This window comes from Ixodes scapularis, unplaced genomic scaffold, assembly GCF_016920785.2.
Source record: "Ixodes scapularis isolate PalLabHiFi unplaced genomic scaffold, ASM1692078v2 PGA_scaffold13__105_contigs__length_92229423, whole genome shotgun sequence".
Classification (NCBI taxonomy): domain Eukaryota; kingdom Metazoa; phylum Arthropoda; class Arachnida; order Ixodida; family Ixodidae; genus Ixodes; species Ixodes scapularis.
The window spans coordinates 73376279-73388932 of NW_024609839.1; the positions used below are offsets into that span (position 1 = coordinate 73376279).

The 12654-nt window shown below is 47.6% G+C and overlaps 1 protein-coding gene across 1 annotated transcript in view; it reads right to left on the reverse strand.

Annotated features, from left to right (window-relative positions):
- LOC8038651 (E3 ubiquitin-protein ligase MYCBP2) overlaps nucleotides 1–12654 on the reverse strand; it is a 128416-nt gene that overhangs the window by 75215 nt on the left and 40547 nt on the right. Inside the window, exons 28-32 of the mRNA XM_029975062.3 lie at nucleotides 9839–9922; nucleotides 9381–9477; nucleotides 7208–7400; nucleotides 5812–6068; nucleotides 793–1068 (exon numbers count right to left, since the gene is read on the reverse strand). Of these exons, the coding sequence (XP_029830922.2) occupies nucleotides 793–1068; nucleotides 5812–6068; nucleotides 7208–7400; nucleotides 9381–9477; nucleotides 9839–9922 (907 nt within the window). The remainder of the gene's footprint in view (nucleotides 1–792; nucleotides 1069–5811; nucleotides 6069–7207; nucleotides 7401–9380; nucleotides 9478–9838; nucleotides 9923–12654) is intronic.

Below are 12654 nucleotides of genomic sequence, written 5' to 3' on the forward strand. Positions count from 1 at the left end.
AAAAATTATACAAGTTTGATTATGCTGACAAAGACTGGTAGGCACAGAATGTGCGGTAGGCCATCAAGAGACAAAGAAAAGGCCACCTGAACGGCAGCACCTAACAAAGATTCACAGATTCACTCTCACTTCTGACACACGTCGAGAGATGGCGCAGCACAACATGAAAAGCCGCAAGGCGCGCGACCGTGCCTTTGCGCGCCACGTGAATGAGTTTGTTTTTGCTCGCTCTAACAACCGACCCTGGAGAGCTCAGTTGGCAAAGAACTTGGCTCACAATCTCAAGGTGGTGGGCTAAAATTTTTCCAGGGGACAAGTTTTTTTATATCATTCCCTATGGGCGTAATGCTTTTCGGTGTTGGTTTTTCGTTACAGCTATCTGTAACAGAACTCTACAAAAATCGACCAACAGAACACATCCTGTGTTAAAAGAAAAGAGTCCTATGTGGAGCGCAAGTTCGTCTGTTTCTTTCTTTTGCAGGGGTTGTGGTGATGCCAGAATGCCGAGCTCTGATTGAAGGATAGTGGGTAGACCTCAAAGCAAGCTGCCTTGAGGTGTACTCACTACCCTTCAATCAGAGCCAATCAGTGCTTGGCGTTTTGACGTCACCACAACCCTAGCAAAAGAAGCAGACAAACTTGCGCTCTGCATAACACATTGTGCGTTAATCAAATTACTAAAAGTAAAATTGTGATTCTCTGCAGCAGGCCACTCCGAAAGACACCCAACCATTTTGGAATGCCCCTCTAAATAAAACAGCAGTGAACGTGCAGACAACTGGAGATCCCCACCTCTGTTCTGCGCATGGCCACCTCCACGAGGACAGGGTAGATGGCTGAGGAGTCCGTGGCCGGGTTGGACGATCCGGGCAGGGGGGGCTCGGGGCCAGAGAAGGCCGGGGTGTCTGGCGAGGACGAAGACCCGAGTCCTTCGGAGCACGGCCGCGGAGGCACGTCCCGCTCCAGGCTCGGGGGGAGGAGGAAAGTCAGCTGGCCCGTCGGGGAGCACAGCGAAGCAAGGACGGCCGCCAGGAGGCGATCGCTGTTCTCGGCCGACCACAGAACGGCCTGCGGAATGGGGGCATGTTCGGGGCGGCCACTTATGGTGCACTGTGTTTTGTCAAAGGCTTTAGAAAGTTCTTAACATTAGGGCCGTCAAGAAAAAAAAAAAAAAGAACTATTTTTGGGAACAAATTACCAGCCATAGCGGATGAGAGGGATTACAAAAAACATACTAATTAGCTCCAATTCACCTATGAACTTTTTAACTAGTGAACCGAAAACATATGATTCCAGTTAGTAACTTGTTGAGCTTCATCGAAAACCACTACTAAATCAGTAGATTTTAAAAAAAACTTTGAGAAATTTAGGAAGACTTTTATAAGTATAAAGAAATATGACTTATAGAATGGCACGAGTCATATACCCACTTTTTCAAGAAACCGGACATTAATAGGGGATGCGAATTATGCATTGGTGCGACCTATTCGGGTTGTGCAAATATCAGAATTTTCAAATAGTAGTCTCGAATATGCCACTCGATATTCACTTCGAAATAAGCTGTGATATTCATATTTTTTTAAGTGTTGACTGCGGCAGGCTAGCCCCCTTGAGCGCGCTTCTTACCGAGCACTGGTGCATTGCAAAGAAGCAGCACCCGCAGAGCTCACTTCCGCCAGAGCCGTGTATAAAAAAAGTTTGGTCAATGGGAGGTGCGGGCAGAGCCAGGGCATACACGAGACGCAGAAAGTGGGCTCGACATGCTCCCTTGGCCAACCAACCAGAAGCCTAAAAGAATCCCTTAACGGTGGTAGCAAGAAACTGTTTTAATCAAAAGTATATGTTGGTATATGGTTTTAATAAGCGCGTAACAATGAAGTGTAGTAACCTTTCATGGTTGAAAATAGGAAGCACGTTGGTTTCGATCATCATCATGCAGAAAGATGTAAGAAACGAATGCGCCGCTCAACTTTGTTTTGCTCGGACAGAGTGCGACCGCTCGAACGCCAGATTCCCGGCCCTCGGCGCTTAGCGTACGAATTATGTCAATCGTTTCGCTAGTCGCATTCTTCCACCATGATTTTGGATGACGGTGATTGAAACATCCTATGCACCCTATTTTCAGTCAGTGAGATTTACATCGACACCCCTATTAGGTTTGTTTCTCGCGACCACCACCCGGATCTTATTTCCGCGCTTCTGGTTGGCCACATTCAAATTTGTGAAGATGCCTTGGAACACGCCCAGCCCGCTTTTGGGCCAATGGCGCCTCCTCATTTGTCTCCTATACTTCCCAATGAATGGCCAAACTCTACATATACGGCTGTAGCTTCAGCGGGTGTTGCTTCGCCGCAGTGCACCGGTGCTCGGTAAGAAGCATGCTCAATGGAGCCAACCCGCCGCAATCAACACTTAAAAAATTTACAGGAAGACATTTAAAGGGGTACTCCGGCGATTTTTTTAGCTACCCCAAGTAACTATATTTTCGGAATCATCGGCCTTTACTCTTTCCGGTATGCCATTTAGTATCGCGAAATTAAAAATAGTTATTGTGAAATCGGTAAGTGAAAATTATGCCAAAACCAACATTCAAATCTACCCGCGCTTTTCAGTAGCGTGACGCCATGGGAAGGCAGGCTTGCAGGTCGAGCGGACAGTCTAAAAACGAATTATGCCGAGCACTTGTTTCATGCTGCTGCACGGGTCCTGGAGCTAGCTTCCATAGCATTTTTTTTTGGACCATGAAACTGCTTGTAATCAGTTGAGAACAAAGTCTACAGTCCAAAGAGTGAACCCCTGCCTTTCCCTGATGTCAATTTCATTGTTGCATATAAAAACTTTCACTTCGGAAAAAAAAGGCGAGAACCAAAATTGTAAATTTAATAATTCCGCAAATGTTTTTTTTTTTTTTTGCCCATTACTTGTGTTGGGTCAACTGAACGATGGATGTATAAGGCTTTCGCCTTAATAAATTCCTCAATTGAATGAAATGACATATTTCTCAAACGAAAGTTGGTGCAAAAAAGTGAAAGTGAGGAAAATGTTTACACACCACTGCATTTGATATTACTAGTGGTGGATACTAAAAGGCACCAAGAGCCACAGATGGCATCTTCTACTTCTACCCGATCTCCTACATGGCTTTGCTGAGCGAGTCTGAGCTTAAAATGCTTTCTCTGACTGTCATTTTGTTGTCAGCATATAGACACTGATTGTGAAACAAGAAAGGAATTGGATATGCTTGCAACACACGAACCAGCATCAGCAATTGTGGGGCAAGCATTGTCGAAATACAAAGCAGAGAGACCTACGTGACTTTCTATAAATGAACGTTGGCTTTCGTCAGTTTTTTCTGTTCAATCAGGGCGGACTTTTCGATCCTTGGTCATGTGCACAGCGTCTTCCACTGAAAGCTGGACTTCTATGGTGTTCATGCCCGAATAGTGTTTACTCCTGAACAAAGATGTTTAATGTACTGAAATGGTTAAGAAACACTCATTCTAATGAGATCATCATTCTAAGGCCTACCGGTGCGAAGCTTGAGCAGTTAGGATATACCGTATTTACCCGCACAATGAACGCGCTCGCGTAATGAACGCACCCCCAAGTCGGCTCTCAAAATTTCGACTTTTTTTTTTCACTCGCGTAATAAACGCACCCCCAACTGGGACGTCAAAATTTTGACCCCCTCCCCCCACGCGTGCGAAATGAACGCACTTTTTTATCCTGGTGCAGCGAGGTCGCGAATGCATGGGCAGCGTGGGCGAACAAAACGCCTTGCAAAAGGCGTTAAAAAATTTGCGAAGATCCAATGGAGCCAAGAAAAAAAGACATTGAGAGGAGCTCTTTTTTTTTTTTGCACAGCGCAGTCTGGACTTTGGGTTCGCGCGCCGCCGTGAACCCAAAGTCCAGACTGAGAAAGAGAAGCGGAGAAACGCTCTAAACGAACGAAACAGCTTGCGAAAAGCGGCAAAAAGAAAAAAAAACAAAAAAAAAAAACCCCACGGAACTAAGAAAAAACAAAAACAAAGAGAAACTTTTTTTTTTTTTTTTGCACAGCGCAGTTTGGTTACGGGGGGTCGCGCACCGCGCGCAAGGAGGTAAGAAAGAGGAGCGGAGAAGCCCGCTAAGCAAACGAAACAGCTTGCGAAAGGTGGCAAAAAAACAAAAAAAAAAACACGGAACTGAGAAAAAAAAGAAAAAGAGGAGCTTTTTTTTCTTCTTTATTTTTGCACAACCCAGTTAGGTTACTGGGGGTCGTGCGTCGCGCGCAATAAGATCAGGAAGATAAGCGGAGAGCCCTCGCCTAAGCAACGCCTTAGCAAACAAAACAGCTTGCGAAAGGTGGCAAAAAAAAAAAAAAACCAAGGAACTAAGAAAAAAAACCTAAACAAAAAACCAAGGAACTAAGAAAAAAAACGTCCGTTCATTATGCGAGTAAATACGGACGCAAAAATTTTTCTTCGCGTAATGAACTGCCACCCCCCCCCCCCCCCAACTATGCATCATTTTTCGGAAAAAAAAGTGCGTTCATTTGCGAGTAAATACGGTAAGAAACATAGAAGTTTCACATTCATAAAACGTATGATTTTGTATTGTCGGCTTACCAAAGATGTTTTATTTGTCCGTAAATACTTCAGTTTTGCAATAAAAATTTGCAGGAGTGTGCACTATTAGTTGGGAAACCACAATATATAAAAATTAGAAAAGTAATTTCTTTCTCAAAAATTGCAATTTTGACTGGTTCTAACCACTCAAAAACAACTTTTTGACTGGTTCTTCACTTGCACCAAACCTGAGCGCTTTGAACGTAGAACTTAGTGAAACTTTTCTCGAAATTCGCTCTATTTTAGAAGTTATAGGCAAATTAAAATTACAAAAACAAGCAAAAAATAACCTGCTTCATGACGTCTCTGGTCCTGGCTTTGGTGGCCAATGGTAGAAGCGAAGTAACTGGTCAATTGACTGGGGCTTAGGTTGCTGGTCGCTTCCCCTGCAGCCGCACACGCGTCAAAGGCTCGTTGCTCGCTTCGGCCCTCCACCACGCTTGCCGGCATGAATTTACCGGCTCTGTCGGAGTTGGAGCTCCGAATCCTCGATACAAGTGCAAAGGAGGGGGCAGTACCGTACGAGGACATTCCTTGTAAGTGTCTGGAGCATGCTGGCAAGCGTTTTGGTTTCTCAAGTTTTGGGTAGGTCTCCTGTGGCGTGAGACCACAGGAGATAAATTCATACATTCGCTGCTTGCAAAATGTGCCGCCAGCGTCGTGCGTCGCCTGCTAGGGTCTGCGGGGGTGCCTGCGCAGGCCTGCGCCGCCTCTTCCACTGCTTGGTGGCGGATATGTTGACGGGTCATCACATGTTGGTTCTTGTTTCCGTACTTTCTAAACTGCATTTTCTTCTTTTTTTTCACCCAAATTACTGAACAAAAACTACTTTCATAAATAATTGAAACGGTCCGCACCACTTGCATTTTGTATTTCGACTAAAAAAAAAGCTTTTAGCGGCTCTGACTAGTTGTAAGGCAGGAAGTGACCGGGATTGACGACGGCACGAATTCGTCACACGCTGCGCGCGTTCGGCACCATGTGGCGTCCCCGTAGGTGTTGTCCGGTTAAAATATGATGCGCTGATATTTAGTGGCTCTCTTCAGGCCTGCCGGGTTGCTCGCACCACAAGCAAGAGATGTGGAAACAGCAAAAAAGGTAAACGCTTAAATAGGATTGCAGGGCCCCTTTAACCGCACCGAGTACCAACGCCGTGACATTCAACTCGTGGCCCACGAGAAAGGGCAAATGCAGCATTGCTCACGGGCTCGGAGAGGAGGTCGCACAGCCCCCTCCACTTGAGCAGGGTGCTGGGGTAGAAGGCATGGTAGCAAGCCATGAAGGCCGCCTCGCACTCCTCCACCAGCGTCGTCTGCAGCTCCGGGCAGGACCCCGGCGGGAAGTCGGCAACCACTGCCACGGCGCCTCCGTCCGAGAGGATGCGCCGGAGCAAGGCCTGTGTGTCCGCCACGCACTCGGCCATGCGAGCAGACTCAGGGGGTATCTTCCTGACCGGTGCTGCTGGAGAAATAGACGACAGAGGCGCACCGTCAAGGCCTGTTCGCACACAATGCGCAGGCACTAATCGAGTGCCGATTCAGCGCTGCAGAAAACGCTGACCTTAGCATCAAAGAGCGCTTGTTAGTACAATGCTAATACGCCGGAGGCGAGTGGTTTCAATCTTGCGGGCCTGTCGTCGGAGGCGGAAGACTCCATCAGTTGCCCCGCAACGCGGGCCGCGTAACGCGATTGGACTACCTTCACTTACCCCGTCGTAAAGTGGCCCGCTGCACACACCGAGAAAATTTGAGGTGCAATAGTGGATTTAACGGCCCGAAAGAAAAACGGGACCAACGACTTCGAAGTTACAGATGCCACCAATTGTGTGTGTTGGAATAGTGGCGTGGTAGGTATAAATGCGAGCTCGATCATGCTGACAAAAACTGGTAAGTGCAGAATGTGTGGTAGGCCTTCCAGGAAAGAAGAGAAGAGCATCGGCGACTGCGCGTTCACGCGCCGTGTGATTGACGTCACCTTTGCATGCTCGGCGGCCCAGACTACAAATAGCACGGTTGGGAAAGCACTTGGCTCATAGTCTCAAGGTGACGAGTTCAAATACTTCCGGGGGAATAATGTCCTTTTTATGGTTCCCCATGAAAGTAACGCTTTTCGGTGTCCTTACAGTCGGTCGCTACAGCCGGATGTTAGAGCCGGCCATTACAGCCAAACATTACAGAACTCTATAGAAATCAGCTGCTAAAATACATTCTGCGTTAAAACCTTGGACATGCACTGTAACAGAGATTATTACTATAGTCTACAGAATACGAGAAATGCACCGACTGTTTTGGCACCAGATCAGACATTTAAACATTTAGGCATTGTGTTACCTTTGCTGGCCTGGGTGGGGTTTTCAACCTGCATCACACAGTAGTGCAACGCGCGACCGCATGCGGTGCGATGCTCGTCCAGATCAGAATGAACAGGGGTGGGAATCGAGCCCAGGATCCCTACGTTCCGCAGCACGACCTTTTGCTCCACGTGCTCTGAGCTGCAGTGCGCCAACCCACTTTGTCGCCGACCCCCCCCCCCCCCCCCCCCCCTACTACACGAGTGTGTAGGCCATCAGGATTGCGTCAACGTCAAGGAGGAATGCTCACGTCCGGCGGGGTAGACCTCGTTGATGTAGATGCGCAGGAGGTGCAGGGAAGCCACGCAGATGTACAGCAGGCGCCTCAGGTCGGGCAGCAGAGCTCTCCCGACCGAGGCCGAGCTCTCGGACACCTCGCGAAGTCCGGCCTTCAAAGCCTTCCAGCTCCAGTGGAGCAGCTTCAGGATGGACTGGAAGCACTCCTGCGCACATGGGTAGAGTCTCGACAGATTAGCGAGACTCTGTGGGTGGGAGAGGTAGCCTCTCACCCGACACCTCAGCCCGGAGCTATTTAACGAGCTATGCCTCGTTGGGTGGTTCTCGAGTGGGGGTCCACGGATCTTTTGGGGTCTCCGAAGGCCTTCTTGGGGACCCCAAGAAAACCAATTCGAAACAACCCGCAGAGCTCACGTGACTTGTGACGTCACGCGTGGAATGAAAGTGATTAAAAAACATGACATGTAGTGCGAATTAAAGGTCACCGCATGTCTCAAATGATTTTAATTTAAAAGTAATTCATCTGCCTTTAAAAAAATTTGAAGGATTTTAGGCGGGATTCGAACCCACGACCCTCCAGTCGCAAGCCAGGCCACGCGAGGCACGCTAAATGAGAAGGCAAAGCAAATGGGGGCCAATAACGCTACAAAGCTAAACTGACTGAACCATCTGTGCCAGGTGAGCAGGGCTGACTACCGTAATATCCCAAGTCATCGCCCACCCCCCAACCGCCTGAAATTCGTTAAAAAAGTGGGGTGGGCCATGTCTCGGTGGGTGACCACAAACACTTAAAAAAAAGCGGAAAAAACCGCCTATTTTTCTCTGCGTATCTAGCGCTGATGCACAAGAGATACATCAAACTCAAAACTCGATTTAGTTTCATTGTTTTATAGAAAAGAATGCTCACGAAAGAATATTTTGCTATAGCGAAGTCCGTTGCTTGCATACGCGCTAGAAACACCGCCGATCTGCATATAGCACGAATGTTTGTTCCGTGAAAGAATGTCACCATTATGTTCTCCTAGTTAGTAAAAAAAAGAAAGAAAAGTCTACAAGAAAATAGAAAAACCGACCAGGCGCAACGAGCGAGCGAGCGGACCAAAGAAGCGACCAAGAGCAATGCTGGGAAAGCGTGAAAGCCGGCGGTCGCGTTGGCAAATACTTTGGCGTCGGGCCAAGTCGGGCGCCTTGTCAATTGCAAGCTCTTGAGCAACTTTCTTGTTTGGTGCGTACATACGTGCGTCCGTGCAAGGAGGGCTATCAATGCACGGTTGGGACGCTCTGCAAACGTCTGTGTAGGACGTTCCAGCAAAGCTTTATTTACGCTTTGGTTTTGCCTAAAATATTGCACAACCGCGGTCGCGACGGGCGGGAAGAAGGAGCGGGTTCGCGGTGACCTTACTTCGGCGGAGACAGACTTTGACCTAACACTCCGCGGTTACGTTAACAAACTCTTATTTTGCTATCTCCATCGTTTTCATTTCGCACGGATACACAACCACTTTGGGGTCGCTCACGGAGGAAATGCGTAAACAAAAAGAAGTGTCTTTCCCTCCTTCGTTTTACTTTGTCACGGACGTCCTCCAACTGTAAGGTTCGCGGCCGCGTCATTCGGGTAGGATGAGTGTTCGCGGATCGCAGAGTCCGCGCTGGGGTATTTGAAGGGGTGGGCGATGACTCGGTGATTTTTCGGAAATCGATATTGGCGCAAAAAATGGGGTGGGCGATGGCTCGGGGATGGGCAATGACTCGGGATATTACGGTATTGTCCATTTCGGTGCTTCGAATTTGATTTTCACGCATTTAGTGTTTTCTGTTTACCCTTTTGTCACTATAATTGTCCGATACCTCCTCCCACCCAATGGATAAGGTCCCCCATCACTTCCGCCGACCCACAAGGGGTCCCCAAAAACACCGGCAGTTGAGAAACATTGGCCTGGATTGTCGGCCCTACATCCCCCATCATCCGGTGGGCCATTCCGGTCCTTGGTGCAAAGCGGGTGCAGTTGGCCATCGTTACAATTTAAAAACATTCCTTACCGAGCTTAACGTACAGTCTCGGACAGGCAACTATGGGGGGTGCGCGCGTCGCACGTGCATTTATCATCTCTCCCACCTATTGGCACCAATTGATAAGATGAAATATTATTGCCCTCTTGCTTAGAAAAAATCAAATTTCAACTGACCGGAGTAACGGTCCGGGAAAACTTGTAGCTCAGGATGGTGATGGACTCGGACTGATCCATGGTCTGGTTGGATGTCTGGACGTCTGGTGTGATCACCCTGATCGAACGAAACGCGGTGAATAAAGCGTGAGCGCTGCTTCCTTCACTCAAGGGCTGTTGTAGCAGCTCGTCGAGACACAAGGAAAGGAATGAATGTGACGTGATTAAAACATTGGGCGACTGGAACATTGGGCGATTGAAAGGTCGGGTGATTGAAACAGTGGGTGCTTGAAAGGTCGGGGTGATTGAAACATTAGGCGAGGAAACGTCAGGTAATCGACACATTGGGTGATGGAAACGCCAAGCGAGTGAAACATTGTGCGATTGAAACATTGAGAGACTGAAACACCAGGCGATTGAAAAATTGGGTAAGTGAAACATTGGGCGATTGATTCACCGGCGAATCCGGAGAGACTTACCTGTAAAGCAGCTGTGGAAGTTGGCCAGCATTGACGTCCGTCCCATTGTTAGACTTTTTTGAACTTTTGAAGTAGAATACCACCCTGCGCAGAAGAAATACGATACGACTGTTTTCTAGTCAAAGGGTTTTACGAGAGAAACTATAGCCCAAAAAGAGTGAATGCCATAGGTAAGAATAGATGTTATTCCATCTACTGCAGCAAAAAGAGCAAAGGGAATAAATGTCCCTAACATCTAAAAACAAAAAAAGTGCCACTTCTTTCTGTTTTGCACGACGCGTGCGCTTGTTCCTAACTTGTGCACCTATCTTCAATTTAATAGCTTAAGAGAGCATTCTTATAAAGCCATAATAAGCATAACACCCTTTTGTATAAATAGCAACCTCAGTTTTTAACGTGAAACATTCTTTGTCTTTGCCTAGGTGGTGTTCAGCATTTCGTGAAGCCCAGACAAAAGTGAAACCTGGATAAAAGCATGGCTGCGAGGTTTGAGACTGATTGGTTGACAGGTGAGAGAGGAGGAGTGAGGTGCTCGATGCTGATTGGTTAACGGGGAGGCCATGTGACCCCAGGGGTCGGCAAGGAGGAGCTCGACGACCTGTGCGCACTGAGGAAGAAAAGTTTGAGTATGAAAGGCTCTGGAAGATCACCAGGTTTGTCAGCCCGATTAGCGACATTCTAGGAAGGTAGTGACTATTTCAACGTCCACTTTCAAAATAATTTTCAACATTATTTTGACGTCCGTGATGCCACTTCCTGAAGACGTGAAAATATTTTTAAAGTAATATTGTTGACCCCGTCAAATTATTTGTCTCCTTATTAAGACTTCTTGAGACTGAGTGCCTTGGAACCTCCTAAAATATCTTACAACGAGAGGACACACCGGCACCATCTATTGGGTAACAGTGTAAACTTGGCAGTCTGCATTATTTCTATTTCTCTCGCGCATCATCTTTTCTTTCTTGGCTCGAAAAACTTTTTTCAACGTTATAAATGAGTCTTTCTCATAAGTATTACGCAGAATTAACCTTGGAAATCCCGCAAAGCCTTTGCTCTTGAGAAATGCAGTTTTAGGGTCACCGCATAGATGGCGCCAGCGTGACAGTGCATTCTCTCGTCTTCAAGAAATTTTAGGAGGTTTCAAGGCACTCGGTTCTAAGGAGTCGCAAGTGTGTGAACGGGGCTTTACTTGTCCCATTGAGAGAAAAAGCAGCGTATATGGTAATAAAAATATGGTTGAGTGGCATGCGCCACTCAATCGTATGCTCAAGGACTATGCTGTCCTTGAGGTCGTCCTCGAGCCTCTAGGACTACGTTACTTGTCCCATTACGCGAAAAAGCAGCGTCATTGCGCCCGAAAGATAGCCATAAAAATGGTAGAGCCCTTCCACTTCACGTGAAGATGGAGGACCAGCAAAGCCGTTATCCTTACAACGTCTGGGACGATGCCTAGAGCACGACGTCTAGGACGACCTCAAGAATTCCGCCTAGAGGACGACGTCTAGGGCAACCTCAAGGACGACGTCTAGGACGATCTCAAGGATGACTTCTAGGACCTCACTGACGATGCCTAGAGGACGACGCCTAGAGGACGACGCCTAGGACGACCTCAGGGACGACAGCTGACGACTTCTAGGACGACCTCGAGGACGACGCCTTGGACTACTTCTAGGACGACGTCTAGGACAACCTCAAGGATGATGTCTAGGACGACCTCAAGAATGACTTCTAGGATGACGCCCAGAGAAATTCAGCCTTTCCACTCCGGTGAAAACCAGAATGGAAAGGCTGGAAAGGTTGCCGCCATCCATGAGCGATGGCAGCAATCAGACAACTGGAAAGCTGGTTGTCTGGTTGCCGCATTGCTCATAGATGGCGGTAGCTGTCTGGAGTTTTGTGTCGACATTTGTTTGTCCACAGACACGATAGTGGGGAAACTAGCCCTTAACAGCTCCGCTGTAAAATATGTCACACTCAAGTGCAGGAGTGTGATGTCACCGCCGGAGCGCCGCGTGCAAAAGATATGTTCCGGACTCCATCTGTGCTCGTGTGCTTTGTGCGATGGACTGTGAGGCAACCGCGTCTGCATCTATGGCGGCTTCCGCAGGCAAACGTGGCCGCCCACGCAAATACCCGCACAGCCTCCTTAAGTGTCCTCCTCTAGGCATCGTTCTCAACATCGCCCTCTAGGCGTCGTTCTCAACGTCGTTCTAGAGGTCACCATAAAAGTCGTCCTAGATGTCGTTCTTGACGTCATCCTAGATGCTATTTGTAACATCATCCTAGACGACGTCCTTGAGGTCATCTAAAAATCGTCCTCGGCATCATCCTAGACGCCGCCCTTGACGTCGTCCTGGACGCCATACTTGGCGTCGATTTCTAGGACGTCGTCTTATATGTTGTCCCAAACTTTAATGTGTGTAGAAACATTACTCGAAAACATTTCTCCCGTGGGACTATAATGCTCCTGCCTTCCTACACATAAGCAGTCAACTGTCCTGCTATAATTTTTTTGACATCTCAAACTTAGAACTTTGAAGCCTTGAAGTTCGGACTGCGAAGTGATCGAAAGTAGCGGTCAAACAAATATAAACTTGCCTGAAGGCGGCGTCGCGGTTCAACACGCATTTTCCGAAAACAAATGTGCAGCCGACTACAGTTTTATAACCTCTTAATTTAACTGATGTGAAATGCAAAAAAAAAAAAAAAAACTTCTCAAAGTACTACATAAGTTATCAAGCCACATGTAACGTTTGTTTGGTTGTGCCTAACATTATGGAATGCGGCACCGTTGCTTTTTATGATTTCACGTGTTC